At 37.4% G+C, this 20,981-nt stretch overlaps 1 protein-coding gene across 1 annotated transcript in view; it reads left to right on the plus strand.

Annotated features, from left to right (window-relative positions):
* The window catches only part of Kcnh5 (potassium voltage-gated channel subfamily H member 5), a 300,264-nt gene that overhangs the window by 175,714 nt on the left and 103,569 nt on the right, over positions 1 to 20,981 (plus strand). Inside the window, exon 8 of the mRNA XM_052186786.1 lies at positions 10,656 to 10,855. Coding sequence (XP_052042746.1) covers positions 10,656 to 10,855 — 200 coding nt within the window. The remainder of the gene's footprint in view (positions 1 to 10,655; positions 10,856 to 20,981) is intronic.

Below are 20,981 nucleotides of genomic sequence, written 5' to 3' on the forward strand. Positions count from 1 at the left end.
AATTTGATATGCAATAAGAATGACCTCTCTTCTGTCCCAGTTTTCTTACAAGTGGACCATTCACTCAAATAGTTTTTCATCAGTTTGTAGTAACTCATTAGATTCCTTTCTCAAAATTCTACTATCTCTGAGAGTTTTAAATACTTTTCAATAGTCAGCACACAACACAAAGAATTCAATGAGATTCACTTCTTTAAAAAATTAATTAATTAATTAATTAATTCATTAACTATTTAAAACTCCAGATTTTATTCCCTTCCCGGTCCACCCTCCTATTGTTTCACATCCCATACCTCCTCCCTGCCCCTCTATCTATCTCCATGAGGATGTCCCCACACTCCCCAACTGACCTCTAAACTCCATGGGGCCTTCAGTCTCTTGATGGTTAGGTGCATTTTCTCTGATTAAACCCAGATGCAGCAGTCCTCTGCTGTATATATGTTGGGGACCTCATATCAGCTGGTATATGCTGCCTGGTTGGTGGTCCAGCATTTGAGAGATCTGGGGGTGTCCAGGTTAATTTAGACTGCTCGTCCTCCTACAGTGTTGCCCTCTTCCTCAGATTCTTCCAGCTTTCCCCTAATTCAACCACAGGGGTCAGCAGCTTCTGTCCATTGGTTGGGTGCAAATACCTGCATCTGACTCTTTCATCTGCTTGTTGGGTCTTTCAGAGGACAATCATGAAAGGTCCCTTTTGTGAGCTCTCTCTAGCCTCAGTAATAGTGTCAGGCCTTGGGGCCTCCCCTTGAGCTGGATCCCACTTTGGGCCTGTAGCTGGACCTTCTTTTCCTCAAGGTTCTTTCCATTTCCATCCCTGCAGTTCTTTCAGACAAAAACAATTATGGGTCAGAGTTTTGACTGTGAGATGGCAACCCCATCCCTCACTTGATGCCCTGTCTTTCTGCTGAAGATGGGCTCTATAAGTTCCCTCTCCCCACTGTAGGGCATTTCATCTAAGGTCCCTCCCTTTTGAGTCCTGAGAGTCTCTCATCTCCCAGGTCTCTGATCGGAGGGTCCTCTCAACCTCCTACCTCCCAAGGTTGCTTGTTTCTGTTCTTTCTGCTGGCTATTAGGGCTTCAGCACTTTCCCCCTACCCAATACCAGATCAGGTTCCCCTCCTCCAATCTCTTTTCCTTCCAAGGACCCTTCCTCCCTCCTGCCTTGTGGTTTCTTCCTTCTTATTCCCAAGTGGGACTAAGACACAGCTTGTTAACCTTTTTGAGTTCTTTGGACTGTATCTTGGGTATTCTGCACCTTTACTTTGGCTTATATCCACTTATTAGTGAGTACTCACCATGCATGTCCTCTTGGATCTGAGCTAACTCATTCAGGATGATATTTTCTAGTTCTATCCATTTGCCTGCAAAACTCAGAATGTCCACATTCTTAATCGTTGAGTAGTATTCCATTGTGTAAATGAACCACATTTTTTTGCATCTGGTCTTCTGTTGTGAGACATTTGGGTTGTTTCCAGCTTCTGGCTATTATACCACACAAGGCTGCGATGAACATAGTGGAACATGTGCCCCTGTGTCATGGTGGGTCATCTTTTGGGTATATTGCCAAGAATGGTATTGCTGGGACTGCAGGTAGATCTATTTCCAATTATCTGAGAAATCTCTAGATTGATTTCCAGAATGATTGTACCAGTTTGCAATCCCACCAACAATGGAGGAGTGTGCCTCTTTCTCCAAATCTTAGCCAACATGTGCTGTCACCTTAGGTTTTGTTTTAAGCCATTCTGTTTGATGTAAGGTGGAATCTCAGGGTCCTTTTGATTTGCATTTCTCTGGTCATTAAGGACTTTGAACATTTCTTTAGGTATTTCTCAGCCATTCAAGATGCTTCTGTTGTGAATTCTTGGTTTAGTTCAATACCCCACTTTTTGATTGGGTTGATTAGGTTTTTGGTGGTTAGTGTCTTGAGTTCTTTATATATTTTGAATATTTGCTCTTTATCAGATGAGGGATTAGTGAAGATATTTTCCCAATCTGTAGGTTGCCGATTTGTCTTATTGGCTATGTCTTTTGCCTTACAGAAGATTTCCAGTTTCATGAGGTCCCCTTTATTAATTCTAGATCTGAAAGTGTTGGCCATTAGAGTTCTGTTTACAAAATATCCCCTGTGCCAATGATTTCAAGGCTCTTTCTCATTTTCTCTTCAATTAGATTCAGTGCTAGCTAGAACAATAAGATAACAAAAAGAGATCAAGGGGATATAAAGTGGCAAGGCAGAAATAAAGGTATCACTATTTGCAGACGATATGATAGTATACATAAGTGATCCCAAAAACTCTACCAGAGAACTTCTCCAGCTGATAAACAACTTCAGGAAAGTGTCTGGTTACAAAATTAACTCAAATAAATAAATTGCCTTCCGTTATACAAACAGTAAACAGAGTAAGAAAGAAATCAAGGAGACAACTTAGCCACAAATAATATAAAACATTTTGGGGTAACTCTAATCAAACAAGTAAAATATCTGTAGGACAATAACTTCAAGTCTCTCAAGAAAGAAATCGAAGAAGATCACCAAAAAATGGAGCGATCGCCCATGCTCATGGATTGACAGAATTAACATAGTGAAAATGGCTATTCTATCAAAGGCAATCTACAGATTCATTGCAATCACCATCAAAATCCCAACGCTATTCTTCCAAGACATGGAAAGAGTAATTCTCAAATTCATCTGGGAAGACAAAAAAATATAAAAATAGCATCTTTGGGGGAAGGTTGGGCCTGGGGGAATCACCATCCCTGATCTCAAGCTTTACTACAAGGTAATAGTGATAAAAACTGCATGGTATTGGTACAGAGACAGACAAGTTGATCAATGGAATATAACTGAAGACCCAGAAATAAAACCACATACTTACTGACATTTGATCTTTGACAAAGAAGCAAAATATATACAATGGAAAAAAAAAGAAAGCATCTTCAATAAATTCTGATGGTCTAACTGGCTGTCGATATGTAGAGATTCACTTCTAAGACACACATGGTACTGTGCAGATCCTGACTAGCATGGAGCATAGACTAAATGAAGACTAGAGAAACACAGTTTCTGGCTCATTTGTGAAGGACTGTAAAGGTTCTATGTTAATGGTTCATCGAAAAGATGATACAAAGAAAACAGGGACCTTTAGAGGTGAAGTAGGAGGAGAGCCATTCTGGCACCAGAGATTTCTGAAGAAGAGCCTTTGTGTTTTATAAAACTGCAGCAACTACAATTGCTCTAATGAACCTCATGAATAAACACACACATTGAAAATTCTCATTCTTTCACCTCTGAAATATCATCAATAAAGGTGGACGTCAGGGAATTCAATAGAAAGCAAATGACGGTTAAACCACAATCCCCAGAATTGCATTTCCACATCAGTATTTTAGGTAACTCTGTCTAAGGTCAATGGTCACATCTAAGACTCATACATGGAAGGTAATCAGAAAATAAAATCAGGATTGATTTTTGTTGTGAATAAGCACAAAGGAGTCCACAAAGAAAAGATTGTTAATAAGAACATAGTGAGTGCAGCTTGACCCAAGAACAAACAAAATGGAATAAATGCAGAACATATTTTGTTCAGAACCTTTCCTGACATCATTACTTTATCTGCTGCCATTAGCAGCTCAGTAGTGAAGGCTTCTGCAGTTAATTGCCTGAATATAGATTTTTCTTTGCTCTACAAATTATTCAGTTCTGAAAAAATAAACTACTGATCATATGCTTTGAATGGTTATGAGTTTGTCTACTTATTATATTATTATTTTAAAATGTAATCTTTAAAATTTCACATTTTCAAAAATGTGATTTGGGATAATTAAGATCAGTATTTAACTACAGGAAGTTGTGCATACTCTTTGAAGCCGATAAGCTCCTTTTTTGGCATATTTCAAATATGTGGGATTTTGAGAATATGACAAAATGATAACATTTTCTCCTTCCCCCTTCTCTCTTCAAATCCTCCCATAGACCCTCCCAACTCCACTTTAAATTATGGCCTGTTTTTTCATTAATTGTTATTGCATGCACATATGTATATATATATACCCAATGGAAATGATGCATCTATAAAACATTCCTACATCTAAGGCTCAGGGAATGGTGTGGAAGATAGTGAGAGTTGGAGGATGAGGGAGTTTGCTGTGTCAGGGTAAGGTCAGAAGCTACAACTATGGTCTCACCAGCATGGTCACCCAAATGTCAACAGAACAAGGTTGATACCAACGACATTCCAAATTAGAAGGGTAATAGCCCACGAGGACTCAATCCTATACAAAGAACTAAAGGCAACCAATCAGAGTTGGGAGTGAGAGAGGTGTTCTTCTCCAGGGAAGGGTACCCCAAATGATTGTCCAGTGCCAAATATTTTAGCCCTAAAAACATAATGTCTCTTTTTAAACTTTAGTCCCAGGGTCTAGTATACGGACTAGAATACAATCTGTACTCCGTAAAAATACAGTAAAGTGAACAGTCCTTAAGTGAATACTGATATTTATCACTGCTTATACTGGCATCAGGCAATCTTTTCAAAATATTTTCATGAATCCTTTGAGAACTTCATACATGCTATTTTGATCACATTCTCTCCCAATTTCATCCATCAACGAGTTCTGAGAGAGCCACCCAATCTATATCTATTTTTGGAAAACATTAAGTGCTCACTTATGATTTTATAAGAAGAATGGGTATTTTGAATTTTAAAGCATAAAACCATATTTAATGTTGAAAAACTTTGTTTACAAATTCACTCTGGCATGAAGATGTGTAAAGCAAGACGCTCTCTATCCTCCTGTCCCAGGTTCTCTCCAGCTGAAAGTTACTCTGCTTTATTATGATTTAAATTCTTATAGTTGCACAGCTAATCAAACTTAGTGGCTTTTAAAAAAGAACTACAATTTATTATGTCATGAATCCGTGACTTATGGAAGTCTTGGGGACATGAATTATTTCTATTTCATTTAGTATTGACGAGAATGATTTGATTGGGCCCAAGAGAGCCACCCACCCTTTAATTGGCTCACTTGAATAGCTGCTAAGCTGACGCAGTCACAGTGTGTGCTGTACATACAATCACAGCTCGGTGGCCTCATCTTTCATATCTTGAATATACTGAAAACGGATGATTCAATGTAATCTTAAATGTTATCATAAATGCATGTTCATATCAATATTTAAAATTATTTGGTCTAAGGTCAAGACTTTTGGCCAAGTTTCTTTATTCCTCTCTGTGAAGATGTATCTAGGCAACTTTAGCTTCCTCATGAAATAGCAACTAAATTTTCAGATATGTTTAAATAATGAAGAACTGGAATTTCATAGTTTTTCAAAGCTTAAGCCTATATATTATTGTGCAGCCACAGCCAACACATACCATTGGAGTATGACAAGATTTAAGGGGAAAGGGACTATACCTCTGGATGACAGAAGTATCCAAGTATTTATCATCACCGTTAATCATTTATAATTTTCTTTACAGTAATCTTTTTGTAATGGCTGAAGGAAAAGACTTTATATAAGACATTTACTAACATGTATGCCAAGATTATTATGACCAAAGTTCACAAAATTAGCAGTTGCATTATGTCTAAAAGACTATAAAATTACATAAAAACATACTCCTGAAATTGTCACATATCATACTTGTCATTATTACTATGTGATTGACTATCTCTGTTCAGAGAGAAAAACAGTGTGATGCATCTCAACACAGCTGGAGATGGAGCCTTCTCCATCTTGAGCATCTATGTTTGCTAAGTAGCAGTGGGACTTTCCATTTTGTTTATTATGTCAATGTGAGTAGGGCATATAGAACTTTTCTTTTTAAATATTTCATCACAATACTGGTCTTAGTAATATGTATTTTATATACACTGTTTTATTTCCAAGAATAAGTTTTATATGAAAGAAACATTTGGAAAACTTTTTTTTAAGAATAGAATTTACTAGAAAAATATTACTCTATCTGAGGAACTGTATGTTCTTTGGGGGGGAATATAGAAATGAGCATAAAGGAAAAGGCCTATGTACATTTTGTAGACTGTGCCTCCCTAGTATGGAAGATGAATAATTAATAGATAAGCACATAAATATAAATTAGAGCAGAAGTAATGATGTTTCAGTCAGGGATCTTGAGAATACTGGTATAAGAGAATGTTCAGCCAGTGCGGTCAGGGAAAGACCCCTGAGAGGAATGGAGTTTTAAGCGGAGAAGAGGTTACTGATGAAGCAAAGAGGAGATGCTTAGCGAGGTAGAAAAGGGGAAGCACATGGTCATTTGTGGCGAGAAGCACATGGTTGGGTATTGCTTACTATTTGTTCAGTCTCTTCAATATATTTCACATATATTGTGGGGGAATTTAAGTTATTTACATTTCATATAATGATGAAGTAATATGTTGCTTTTGTAATTTTGTGACTGGTCCTTAGTTTTTCTAATATCTTTCTCCTTGTGTAGTCTTCTTTATCATGCTTTTTTTTTCCCAAGAAGGGGTTTTGATTCCTTGCTCACTATTATTAGTCTGTCATTGATTTTTGCTTTGGCTACAGTGAGACTTAAAAAAAGAACCTATTTGATTAAAGTAAGGCCTTTTGAAATGAGAGTGGTGTAGACACTGATCATAAAATGCGCCAAGAGACAAGAAGATAAGGAAGAGGGGGAGGAGGGAAAAAACACTATGGATATATTCATTCCTCATAGTGAGTTTTGATGTCGTGTTGTGCATCTTTCTATGTAGCCTATTTCAAATATTAATGTAGTTATTAATTTTGATTGCTTTGTTTTTTTGTGTGTATGCTAGACGTAACTGGTTTATGTACTGTGTTTATGTGTTAGGGTGTTAGTGTGTGTAGTTCCTTTTACTAATGAGTATTAAGTGTGTGGTACTTTCTTCCTAGTTACCAGCTTTGTTTTTTTTAATCTATTTAAGGAATTTGCCTTTTCTTTTCCTTTTTTTTGTGGGGGGTGCATTTCAGGTAGTAATTTTTTTCAGTTTTTGTTTGTCTGATGATATCTTTATCTCTGAATCCCAGCTTTGCTAGATATAGTATCCTTGATTGATAGCTTATTTTCACCTAGCATAGTGATTTTTAACCTTCCAAATGCTGTGACCCTGTAATACAGTTTCTGATGGTAACCCCCAACCATAAAATTATTTTGTTGCTGCTTCATAACCATAATTTTGTTGCTTTTATGAATTATAATGTAAATATCTGAGGTGGTACCGCCGTGGAGGTTACTACCCACAGGTTGAGAAACATTGTCTGGCATGTGTGACATTCTCTTCATATTATTCTTTCTTTCAGGTAATTGCAACATGTGTGTGCATGTGTGTGCATATGTGTGCATATATGTCTATGAGCATTGTGCATATCTGTGTGTGTGTGTGTGTGTTGCTCTCTTGCTTTCTCAAGAAACTTCTCTTTGCATTCAACTTCTCAGAGTTGATTTTGGGATAGATTGCACTGAACTGAATCAATCATGGTGACCCTTAAACCCAAGTATGGTGACATTGACCTTCATGTACCAGTATTTTCCTTTCTTTTCCATCTAGGACTGGGCCATTTTCTATTACTGTCTTTTTTTTTTTTTTTTTTTTTTTTTTTTTTTTTTTTTTTTTTTTGGATTTGGGTTTTTCAAGACAGGGTTTCTCTGTATAGGCTGCCTGGCTGTCCTAGAACTCACTCTGTAGACCAGGCTGGCCTCGAACTCAGAAATCCGCCTGCCTCTGCCTCCAAGAGTGCTGAGATTACAGGCCTGCGCCACCACCACCCGACTTATTACTGTCTTTTTGAGTGTGCTTTTCTCTCTTTAACAATTTACAGACTCTCTTGAACGGCACACCACAAGTGGCTGCTCTTTTAATGTTGTCCCAAAGCTGCTGTGAACATTTTTGTTTTTCATTCTTTCTTTTCCTTTGATAGTCTTTTGTGAATCTGCTAATTGTATATTCTATTAAAACTGCTTATCCATTTTACAGTCTGTGTACCTTATGTTGGTATCTAAGTTACTACAGTGTCCTTAGTCTCCTCTAATAAAATATCGAGTTGTTTCTGTTTCCTTAAAGTTTGTGCAATTTTCTTAAATGCTTTAAACAAATTGTATATGATTGTGTATAGATTGTATATGGCTATGTATAGATTGATTACTACATAGTCAGTTATTGGCACTTCATTTTGTTCATTATTGTTAGTTGAAGCTGTGGCTTTTTTTTTTTTTTTTTTTGTTTTTTTGCCTGTCCCAGAAGTTTAGCATATGCTGCAGTTACTTCAGCAGTGGATAAGGACTTAAGTTCAGATTAGCCACAACTCTACACTGGAGTACTCCAATCTCTCAAGGGTTGGGGCAAGCCCAGATACCTTATCCAAAGTTACTGATGTGTAGTCAGAAGCCGCAAGATCATTGTTTTTGGACTCCAAGCTGAAGTGACTGTTCATAGCTCCCATGAACCATCCATGTTACCCTTATATTGTATCCAAAATCTAAACTCATCTGGGGCTCAGCTCAATGTAACTTAGAGTCATAGTTCATACAACTGCAATCTGCAGGTGATGTATTCTCATCTTGCGACCCCTTCAGCTACCCAGAGATAATGTCCAGAATGCAGATATGTTCCACTGGGGCCTCAGGTCTATGTCTAGCATCAGGACAGGTCTCGAAGTAGGCATTGGTCTTGGTATAGAAACCTAAGATCTAATGGCTAATTACACGTAAATAACAGGCAATCCTATCGTATTGACTGACAAGTTTTAAAAACTGGGAACTATTGCAGAACATAATTAGTCTCATTAATGTGTAGTTATTCACTATTTCTTAAAAAATTCATTCTGCTTGTTTCTTTTCTGAAAACATATTTGCATATTATAAATGATTATCCTCTATTAATTTGTTCATGTTGTTGCTGTTTCTGTGATTAAAGCACAACAGTGATGGACAGGGGGCATCATGTCTATGATTACTTTTATTCCGGAGGGGGGGTGTTGCCTTTAAATAGGATTATTGTAAGTTTTAAACACCCAATACAGAAATATTTCTACCCATTTTTAACTAAAAACCACCTTTAAAAAAAGTCAGCCTGCTCTGTTATTCAAATCCCTAAATAACAACAGAAAAACATAAAAACTGCAGATGTTGTATATATGTTATTGTATATAATAACATATAATAACTTATATATATATATATATAACTATATATAAATTATATATATATATATATATGTGTGTGTGTGTGTAATAACAGCCTATGTTGTGTAACTACAACCCATTACACTCAGAGGAGAACATCTGATTTCAGAGAAACAAATGACCTTTTACCCCTACTAAAAATATAGACAGGATTCCAAGTTGCTTTGCTAGCTGGATTTTACATTATTTATATCCAACAGAATTTGGCTGCAAAACTTCAAAGGCAAACAGCTCATGTTTTCTCTCTAGAAGTGATTTTTTTTTCAAGTGCTTGGAAGATGACAGATAGAAGTGATTTCTGCTGATCACACATGTTGGTGAGAAGCTTCTAGAATTCTAGAATTCCTGCCCTTGCTACATGGCATTTATTAAAAATCAGAGTACAGTGCCACCTGTTTTCAACAGTGTTTCCTGCTCATAAGAAAGTGATGGGGAGGAAGTGATATAGGATAAAACTGTGGATGCATGTTCAGTTGGAATTTGAACCCAGTAGCTTTTACAAAGTTTTCACACAGTAGGTCCTTGTTAGAAACTGACTGGATCCTGAGAGAGAAGAGCTGGTATTGTCTCGTTCAGACCTAGGCAGCCCTCATTTCCATTCATAGCTCCCTGTAGACAAATCACAACCATTGAAAAATGATAGGCTCAAAACATGTCTATGTCTTTCTGTACTGACACGAGCAGAATGACTCCATCACTCTGACAGTTTTATCTCGGCTTGGAGTTTCATCCCTGCTTATCTACACAAAGTTCTAAAAGTGGAGAACTTTAATCTGTCCCCATCCCTGTATTTCTGATGTTCTGTCAAAAATATTTATAACCAAAGAAGTACTCCAAAAGCTGAAGGAGTCAGCTGGGAGGAGTGTGCACTTCTATGTGAGACTTGATTAGGTTTCCCTTGGGAGGGTGGAGCTGGGTGAACAAAAGGCCAGAAATGCGGGGGCCTGGTGGGATGGCATAATGGCTAAGGTGCTCGCCACATACGCCTGGTGACTTGAGTTCCATCCCAGAGCCAATGGAAAGGTGAGAGGAGAAAACTAATGTCACAAAGTTGTTCTCTGATCTTTATACACATGGTTGTGTGTATGTGTGCATGCATGCTCACTGCGCATACACACACATACACACACACACATGCTAAGGCACACACAATAATAATAATAAGCAAATAAAATGGGGCTAGGAATTTTAGCAAATTTCTAACTTTGTTCCATGTGATTCTTTATCAAATACGTCACTTTCGTGGACCTCCATGTTGTTTGGCATAGCGATGCTCACTGAGTTCATGACTATTGTTCTGTTGTAACCTTTTTAGAGAGCATACCAGGTACCAAGCAGTGTGGTCAGGGCTTCCTTCATATGCGTTAACTTCTGGAAGTTAACCAATATCTTGGTTTACTTGATTTAGTTAATGTAATTTTTTTCACTTGAGATATCTGTTTTATTTCTATCATTTCTTTTATTACAGCTCTTCTTTATGCAACTATTTTTGGAAATGTTACTACAATTTTCCAGCAAATGTATGCCAACACCAACCGTTACCATGAGATGCTGAATAACGTTCGAGATTTCCTGAAATTGTATCAGGTCCCAAAAGGCCTTAGTGAACGAGTCATGGATTATATTGTCTCCACATGGTCAATGTCAAAAGGCATCGACACAGAGAAGGTATAGTTGTTTATATTATTATTATTATTATTATGTTTAAGCAAGACATTTAGGTGTATATACTTTCCCCATTCACAGTTCCCTTGTGCAATTGCTTTATAAATGTTACTATAATTTTGGTAAGTGACATTTCAATCAATCACATTTATTGAGTGCTCAGAAGATGCAGAGCATCCAACCATTAACAATCAATTAGTACTAGTCATGATATTCAATTGAGAAAATTCCATTTCTGAAAACAGCTCATTTCTCCATTCTCCTGTGATACTCTCATTACCACTTAATAATTTTTTGTTAAACTCTCCAGGCACTCTCCTAAGAGAACTATTCTTAGTTTTTCCTTTGACTTGTCCAGTTAAAAATTTCGGGCATGGGGGGAGACTGGAGAAATGGCTGAGCAGTTGAGAGAGCTTCCTGCTCTTGCTATTGTCTGGAATTATGTTCCTAGTAGCTATGTCTGACAGCTCACAGTTGCCTGTAACTCTTGCTCCAGGAGATCAGTGGGTATCTGCATATATATGCACACACACACACACACACACACACACACATACACACATTCACATACGCATAACACACAGATTTTAAGAAGATTGCCTTCTTTGGGATCAATGGGAGGGGAGGTCCTTGGTCCTGTTTGGGCCTTTTTGCCTCAATGAAGGGGGATGCTAGAGGGCGAGGCAGGAGTGGGTAGATGACAGAGTACCCTCTTGGAGGCAAAGTCCGGGGTTGGGGTGGGGGTGATGATGGGATGCAGGGTTTGCAGAGGGAAGATGGGGAAGGGGGACAACTTTTGAAATGTAAATAAATAAAATAACCACTTAAAAATGGTATATTTTTAAAACGGAGAAAAAACAGAATAAAATTTTCCTGTTACAAGTGAAAAATTTATATTATCTTCTATTGTATTTTCTTCTTTTCTTAACTTCTCTGTATCACATGCATAAGTAATTTTTAATCTTCCCTTGGCTTTATACAAGTAATAGAGACATACCTCTGCCAGTTATTTTCATGTCTCATTTCTTGCTGTTGTTTTTTAATGGGAACTGCTCCCCACCCCCATCTATCTTATCCTTGGGCAAAGAAGAACCCAAAGTTCTCCATTAAAAGCAAATTAAAGTCTTACTGCTTACCGATAAAATATATCTTTACATACCTATAAAAATATAGGTATATTTTTCCTATACCACTTGATTAACATAACATCACGACTAGAGCTGGCACACAGGAAGCAAAGGCCAATCCTGAGTTTTTGCACTTGATAAGCATCAGTGAAGACTGTTTTCTGTAGAGCAACTACTTCTGACACGTGACAGTCAAATTACAAGATACCTTCCCTGCCATTTCTAGGTGGTATGTGTTTTTGTTATGTGTGTGCATGTGTGTGTGTGTGTGTGTGAGAGAGAGAGAGAGAGAGAGAGAGAGAGAGAGAGACAGAGAGAGAGAGAGCGAGCGAGAGAGAGAGAGAGAGAGAGAGAGAGAGAGAGAGAGAGAGAGACAGAGAGAGAGAACTATGCTATAAATGGGGAAAGTACAAATGATCAAAGTAGAAGCTTAGATAGTGGGAGTTCAACAGCCAGCCAGTGAGTTTCAAGCCAGCACAGGGTTTGTGAGGCCCAGGTGATTGACAGCAGGTATGAAGAATGATGATGAAGTGTGAGGGAAGATGTGTGTGATGCTCAAGGTAGCTGCATGGAGGAATAAGGAAAGAATTTCTCCTTTGGTATTTAGCAATCTGCAGTGTAAGTCTCCTAGCTAAATGACCACAGACGAAAAATCAGCTAAAGCATATTTCTTTGGAATTTGATTAATATTCATTGATATGTGGTTAGTGGGAAAACATGCACAGAACCTTTGTCACAGTGACAAAAAGGCAAAAATCACAAATGCTGTTAAGGATGTTGAAGAAAGGAAACATTCATATACTGTTGGAATAGGAATTAGTAAATGGGTATTGAGCACAGGATATTCGTTCAAAAACTAAAACCAGGTCTACTACAGGACCTTCTGTCCAACATCTGGGTAACTATGAAATGAAAGTAGACCATCATACAAAGGAGATGTCTGTACTCCTGTGCTTACTGGTGCACTATTACAAATAGCCAAGATAAATAAACATTCAAAGAAACACAATGAAATCCTGTCACGTGTAACAAAATGGATGTGGCCAGAGAACATTATGTTAAATGGAATTAGACCTGGAAGAAACTAGAATGAGGAGAACTCATGTCATCTCTTTTTCAGAGAACTCAAAAAGACAACTTGCCTGTAGAATTGTAATTATCAAAGGAGGGGAAGAGAGAGCAACAGACGGGTAAATAAGAAGGAGGTTGGGTAAAGGTACTGAATCACACTTAGAGTCGCTTTTGAAAACCAGGAAATGCTGGTTGAAGTTGATGTGACAAATATAAAAGCTTTGCTGTGCATGCGTGACACATGCCATGACTATTGATTCCCTTCAGCCTACTAGGGAATCCCCACCCAGATCAGATGCATGTTGTCTAGGTGATGAGAAGGCACAAGTCAGATTCTGGGTGTGGAGATGGGATGTGGAGATTCCTAGTAATTACATCCTCAGTGGGACCGTGTTTAAAAATGCTTCATGTCATAGCCTACCAAACTAGAAGAAAACAAAAACTTATATCAAAGAATCTAACAACAGAACACAAGACTCACAGGCCTGTTGGTCATCTTATTAGCTAGTAAATAGTAAATATAACACATAACATTAACATACAAGTAAAATAAAACTCATAACACTTAAAATACAAAGGCAATGCTTTAAGATGTTGACAAAAAGCAATTGGAAAAATGGCTCAGAGTTTAAAGGAAGTTGCAGCTCTTGCAGAGAACCCCATGTTAGTTCCCAGCTCTACAACAGTGAGTCACAACTATCTATACCTAGAGCTGTAGGTCAGTGCTTCTCAGCCTTCCTAATGGTGCGCGCCTTCAACACAGTTCCTCATGTTCTTGTGAGGCTGCCAATGATCATGCTAAACTGGACAGGGCTTAAGCCATAAGGCCTCAACCTTACACAAGGAACTACAGGCAACAGCGGAAAGCTGTGGGTGGGAGAAGTGCTCTTCCCTAGAGAAGGGCACACCAATTGGTTGTCTGGTGCCAAGCAATCAGCCCTGAAAACACGAAAGATTACATGGAGTGAATAGGTTATATTTAGGATATAAAAGCAAATTTATTATATTTGTGCTTGTAATAACAATTAGTGAAAAAAGAGGTCATGGATTGGAAAGAGAGTAGGGAAGGGAATATGGAAGAGTTTGGGTGGAAGAAAGGGAATGGAGAAATATTGTTAGTAAATTATAATTTCAGAAAATTCAATCTGAAAAAAAGGTGTGGTGTATGTATCACTAGCACACAACATTCACTTTCCTCTATAACAGAGTAAAAATCAAGTAATTAAGAAGACGTTTTTAGGCAGATACAAAAATGCCCCTTCCAGCTTCTTAGGACAACCCTCCTTAAACCCTATCTACCTTGACCTCCCATCACCTCCTTGCTCTTACTGGAACCAAGCCATCATCTTGCCCCATAAGAATTACTGAGCCACCTGACTTTACTGCTCTGTGTTCCTGTGTAGGATGTTCTCAGCATAGCAACAAAGAACCTATGTGGCTTTTCTGTTTATTGGTCTTTAATCTTTTCAATATATTGAGGACATTATATGTGGACCTTGCTACAAGTACTTACACTAGAATTGATTAAAGTTATCAAAATACAATTGTGGAGTGATTAAATGAAAGGTGGAAAACAGTAATTATATCAATTCTGTAATTACACAATCTTGGATCTACAGATGCACCCCAAAAAGAGTATTAGAACTTTTAACAATTACACTCTGTGAGTCAATGCTTGGTTCCTATATTCCTTAGTATGTGATATATGTTGTCTTAATATATGTTTCTTATTGCATAGCTTACTTATGTTTTCTTTGAAATATTTTTATAAATAGAAATTATTAGAAAATTTAAACAAACACATACCAAAACAATGAAAATAAATGAAGCTCGGTATCTTTTTAAATGTCTCCATCTCTGTTAGTTCTAAAAGAGCTATTTTTCAGCTCTGTGTACAATGGAATTTAATGATGCATTGCAGCTAATTAAAGAAAAATCTTCGCTCCAATTATTGTGATTTCCTTCTAGCTTCTCCACATATTTAGTTTATAGATTTTTGAATTTAACATTAACACACAAGCAAATTAATCACAGTGATTTAAGTCAGCCTTAACCAGCTTCTGTTGAGTACAATCACTATATTCGTGTGGGGATTAGAGCATGTAATAAGGATATATATTCCACTATGTTCATAGCAGCCCTATTTATAATAGCCAGAAGCTGGAAAGAACACAGGTATCCCTCAACAAAAGAATGGATGCAAAAAATGTGGTATATCTACACAATGGAGCACTATTCAGCCATTAGAAACAATGAATTCATGAAATTCTTAGGCAAATGGATGGAGCTGGAGAATATCATACTAAGTGAGTAACCCAGTCTCAAAAGATGAATCATGGTATGCACTCACTAATAAGTGGATATTAGCTTGGAAAACTGGAATATGCAAAACATAATCCACACTTCAAATGAGGTACAAGAAGAACGGAGGAGTGGCCCCTAGTTCTGGAAAGACCAAGTGTAGCAGTATAAGACAAAACCAGAACAGGGAAGTGGGAAGGGATGGGTGGGAGAACAGGGGGAGGGAAGGAGGCTTATGTGACTTTCAGGGAGTAGGGAACCAGAAAAGGGGAAATTATTTGAAATGTAAATAAAAATATATCGAATAAAAATTTAAAAAAAAAAAAAGAACATTTTTTACTAGGGAAGTTTGTTTCAAGTGATTTTTTTTTTTTTTTTTTTTTTTTTTGCATTGTGCAGTGCCTAGACTAATTTTATCTACTGGACAACATTTTATTGACTATCAATGACTACAGGTACTTAGTATTTTTTTAATTTAATAACAAAATCCATCTTCTGCTCTTTGCCATTGGTTAACATTCTGTACTTAAAAGACAGAGAAAGGGGCAGAACGGGAGGATTTAGAACAAAAGAATATTATGAGGGACAGTAGAAGGGATGACGACATCTGAAATACTTTTTCAGGAAAACAAATCAAATGAAATAAGTGGCTTAGAACTATATTTTCAGTTTGAAGGACCACACAAAAATGTACAACTTATATAATGTTTTATAGACCAGGTACCTATCATTAGCCTAGAGTGCCCATGGCCTCTTTAACAGTTTAGATCCTAAGCCCTTATGATTTTTATTCACAACTTTTACTATCTTTCCAGTCTTGACACTAATTTTAATAACCAGTATGAATTCTCAGACCACACATTGTATATTATGCAGTCATTACATTTCTATGCATATACCTAGACTAGAGAAAAGCTACAAAGGATTAGAGACCACAGCAGCATCCAAGGACTTCAACAAGGCCTTAATGGCTGCCTAGGCAGAGGCCAACGCATATGAAGAGAAAGGAATGCAAAGTCACAGGGTTGATCCTGGCATCAGCATAGACTGCAGCTTCAGACACAAGATACAGAACCAGATCTAGCAAGTCTAACAAATGTATTTGTGGATGGCAATTTCTGTAGCCTGTTTCATCTGTAGCAAAGACACAGATCTTACTGTCAGTTGTATGATGCTTTCTTGGGATGGTCAGGTGACAGGTCCAGAGGAGCTGTTATGATTTTAATGTTAGATGTCATCTCTGTTGGGTCCAGATGGAAGTATTGTGTGTGTCCTCAGTCTTGTACACTACTTCTGCTTTTTTTTTTATTGCATTATCTCTGCTCCATGATGACAATGGGACACTCCCCTTACACCTGGAGGAAAATACTGTACTATACCATCCTTCATAAAGATCTCTGACTAGTGTGCTATGCTGAATTTATCACATAAATATATCATTGGGATATAAGAAAAGCAACCTGGCTCAGGCTGAAGATTCAGTAGAAGTAATTTTATCTTTGGTTTAAAAGAGGCAACAACTATCCCAATACAGTTCACATTAATCAGATCAACAATTGTAATCACCTTCCAACTATATATTTAAAAGAAATAGCATCAAAGGGCAGTACACTTACTCAAAGGTGAATAAGGTGGTATATAATTCTGAAGATATTACCATATGACAGACAGGTAAAGAAAATGTGAATTCTCTGTCTAGCTAAGAGGAGAGTTGGGAAGAGGGGTAGAAGGTAAAAGTGAATCCATTTGAAGAACAGATCTCTCCACTTCACAAAGAAATGTATTTCTGCAAATAGAGGATTTAGCTAGATACAGCAGAAGACAAACCCAACGAACTCTCAGGTCCTGCACCCTGCTCGTGCTGCCTCTCCACTAGCCATTCCTTGTTCTCTCTACCAAATGAATGTAGGTGGAACACACAGACAGTAGAACAAAAGGCTGTGTATTATAGGATGATATGAGGCACTCCCAAAGGTGAGAGAAAGCTCATTGTATAAGAAAGTATCTTTTTGGGGGAGACTGGACAACAGTGGAGGAGTCACTGTGCTGACCTAGAGGTTTACATGGACGTGGTGCTATTTTTTAAGGACCAAATAGCTTCCGGAGAGGTCTTTTCCTGTGCAAGGTGATTGACAGGACTATTTGGATTAGCTTTTAAGGAAGAAGCAATGTTGCGTCTTTTTTTTCTTCCTTTGTTAGAAAGCCTCCAGCTAGATAGTAATTTTATCATTGTCCTAGAAGTTCAGAAAGTCATGTTTCTATGCAGGGATTTAGATATCATTCTTTTGATCAGTTTCTGCTTTTACAAGCTGATAGAGATGTGGGAGTAAATGAGAGGGGAAAAGGGAGGGATAGACAGGCAGATGATAGACAGATGATTATAGATAATGTGTGTGTGTGTGTGTGTGTGTGTGTGAGAGAGAGAGAGAGAGAGAGAGAGAGAGAGAGCCCTAATTCCCTTGGCATCTGCTCCTAGGTGAGCATCTTCCTAATACTGACTGAGAGCACATCAGTACATCATAATATCTGTACCATTTGGGGTTCTGCTATTTGTCACACCTGGTTAAGGACAATCATTTAAAATTTTTCTGTACAGAAAAAATATTCTATCCTAATTTAACACTTGTTTTCAGCAATTGCTTTCTTTTTCCATTGGTGTGTGTGTGTGTGTATACACATGGATACACATACATGTGGAGGCCTAAGTGTTATGTCAAGAGCTAGCCTTCCGTGCTCTTCCCTTGTTGAGGCCGCACCTGTTAGTCACATCCAGAGCTCTCTAGCGTGGATGCTGATTCCTTCTTTTGTCAGAATTATAGGCCAACTTTCCTACACATCCAGTATTTTATGTGGGTTCTAGGGATCTGGCTCAGGTCCTCACATTTTCTAGCTAAGCACTAACTCTCCAGCTCTATTTTCAGGATTCTTTTTGTTAATGTACATGTATGTATAGTTTCACAATGATAGTAATTAGCCTATTCAAGATCATAAAAGAAGTACTCACTTAAAAAGACTATGAATTTGTAGATTCTCTGATGGAGCCAAGGTAGGCCAACCATGGAATATTTCTCCTATAGGCTTATGTTAACTGCTGATTGGACAAGAGACATTATGCCTATTCTGGTGCTTAAAAATAAATAATTAATTATTAAACAAGTACACATTTTCACCCTAACTTTTAAATTTAGAAAAGTCTTTTAAGTTTTTATCTAAACATGGTAAAGGAACTTCACAAGCATCACTTTCATATGTGTTCCTCAGTGGAGACCTGCTAAAGAGAATACAGTGAGAATTTGGAATTCTGACTGCCATTTCTCTTTTGTTAGCCTTCATTCCTATCTAAAAAGGTAAATTTTAAGTGCAGCTCCTCCCATGGAGCAGAAGTTAAATAAGAGCACTCCAGGGCACATTAGAGGTGAATATAAACACAATACATTATATTCACATATTAAAATGTCTTAATGAAAATCATTATTTTTATAATTATTGTACATTAATAGAAATGCTAGAAAAAATAAGAAAACAGAATGGTCTTGGTAAACACACAATAGAATTATTATAAGAAAATGGGAATGTTAATAATTTCTGTAATACTAATTTGGAACACCCAAGTGTGAATTTTAATTTTTCATGGCTTTTGAGAATTCTTAAATATATTCTTTATATTGGCTAATATCATTGTACATGTCCTCTAATAGAGAATGTTGTTTTTCTATGCTAATGTTAAGGAAGAAGCATATTATAGCTTAGTTAATTCCAAATGACTCAACATCTCTCTGGGAATAATACAAAATAGAATCTTTTTATTTTTGCTTTATCACGTTGACATTACTTTAGTGCAATAGTGCAAGCTAATTTATACTTGATTTTCTCACTACCTGGCCATTAGCTTCTGAGGAAGGTCCCAAGGAATCATATGATAGTTATAATAGGGCTAAAGGAACAGATGGAGTGGCCCACATGATGACTTAGTAACTTGGCTTCATCTCAACTACAAGCATTGGGCCCCATCCTTCTGGATCCACATCTCTGAGCATGAAGAAATACAGCCACATTTCTGACTTAGGTGGCTGGAGCATGAAAAGGGGTCACATCATGCCTGCAGAGGGTAGGCAGTAATAAAAGGGGTGAACCATTTCATTCACAATGACAATCATCCATGTCTTTTCTTCTCTAGTCATAAGCTACAAGGGTTGCCACATGGCCAGCACCATGATTTTAGTCTTTACTTGACATTTAGTGAGAGTACCATTGTAGTTCAATATACAGATGGAACATGATCTGTATCATAATTTAGATAAGCAAATGTTTTTATATATGTTACACATTGAGAACACATATGTAAACATATTCTAGACTGTGGAGAAACGTTAATGAGTCAATCTGTGTGCAGACCATATCATACTATGAGTTGGTGTCTCTATCCAACCTGTTATTTTATTCTGAGCTGCTGATGGGTCTGTTTTCAGACCTGACCCCAAACAGAGCAAATTCTCAGGATGGTGCCTGCTTTTGAGTGAAATAATTAGGTTTCTTAGAACTGGAGACATTTTTTTTTAATTAAAGGTAGAATTATGCAATCAGATTTTATGAGTGCTTTACTTAAAATATGCATTCTTTTTCTGGAGTTTCTCTTACTAATATTGCCATAGTTTGACTGTGCTGTTGTTTTTAAAGAAATTATTTATTTTATTTTATGTATATGTGTATGCATGTGTGTGTGTGTGTGTGATTGTATATGAGATCCATGTGCATGCAGTGCCAGCAAAGGTCAGAAGAGGGCATCAGATCCCCTGATACTGGAGTTACAGATGGCTGAGAGCCACCTTAAGGGTGCTGGGATCTGAACCTAGGTCTTCAATTTGAGTGCTGTTAACCACTGAGCCATCTCTCCAGCCAGATTGTGTGGTTGTTTATTATTTCCCTTCAATGGTTGCATGACTTCCCTTTCTCTAGCCACCTCCTATCTCTTTCTTGGGTTTTATGATAATGAATAAAGGATGCCTGTTTTGGTTTTGGCTGATTTAAAGAATGATTTTATTCATTCTTTAAAAACAACATTTAGCTCATTTACTTGTCATGCTAAATAACTGTGGCATGTCTGCTTGACACAACAGAAGGCAGAGAGAAGATGGATAAAGATGTAAAGGATGGGTACCTTAAATAGATAAAATAATCACAACACAAAATAGTTTTCCTTTGACCTGTGTGTTACCCATTGATTCTCTAGAGCCCCTCTTGATGTGATTTTTTTTTTGCATCAAGGAGAGGAACATATTGTTGGTAAACTTGATGGATATCTCTCTACTTTGCTTTTTATGAATCTGGAATTTCCTCAAGCCCTTCAGTTAATTTCCCATTTCCTCACATTAGCAACCTCCCCCATGTCTTGGGCATCCTCAAGGATGCTTTCCATTCTTCAGTTTCTTCCAGAGCATTTCAGATGAGAGGAGGCATCAACTGCAGAGTATCTGCATAGCAGCAGATTGCATGAAAGGCAAAGTACCTTCCAATGTTCGTATCTGCATAAAAAATATTGTCAGGCTTTGTAAGCATAGTTGTAGAGGGATAAATACAAACAAACACAATTGTTACTCTTTCAATACTTGGAATTAATGAAAAGAAAAAAG

This window comes from Apodemus sylvaticus, chromosome 6, assembly GCF_947179515.1.
Source record: "Apodemus sylvaticus chromosome 6, mApoSyl1.1, whole genome shotgun sequence".
NCBI classification, from domain to species: Eukaryota; Metazoa; Chordata; class Mammalia; order Rodentia; family Muridae; genus Apodemus; species Apodemus sylvaticus.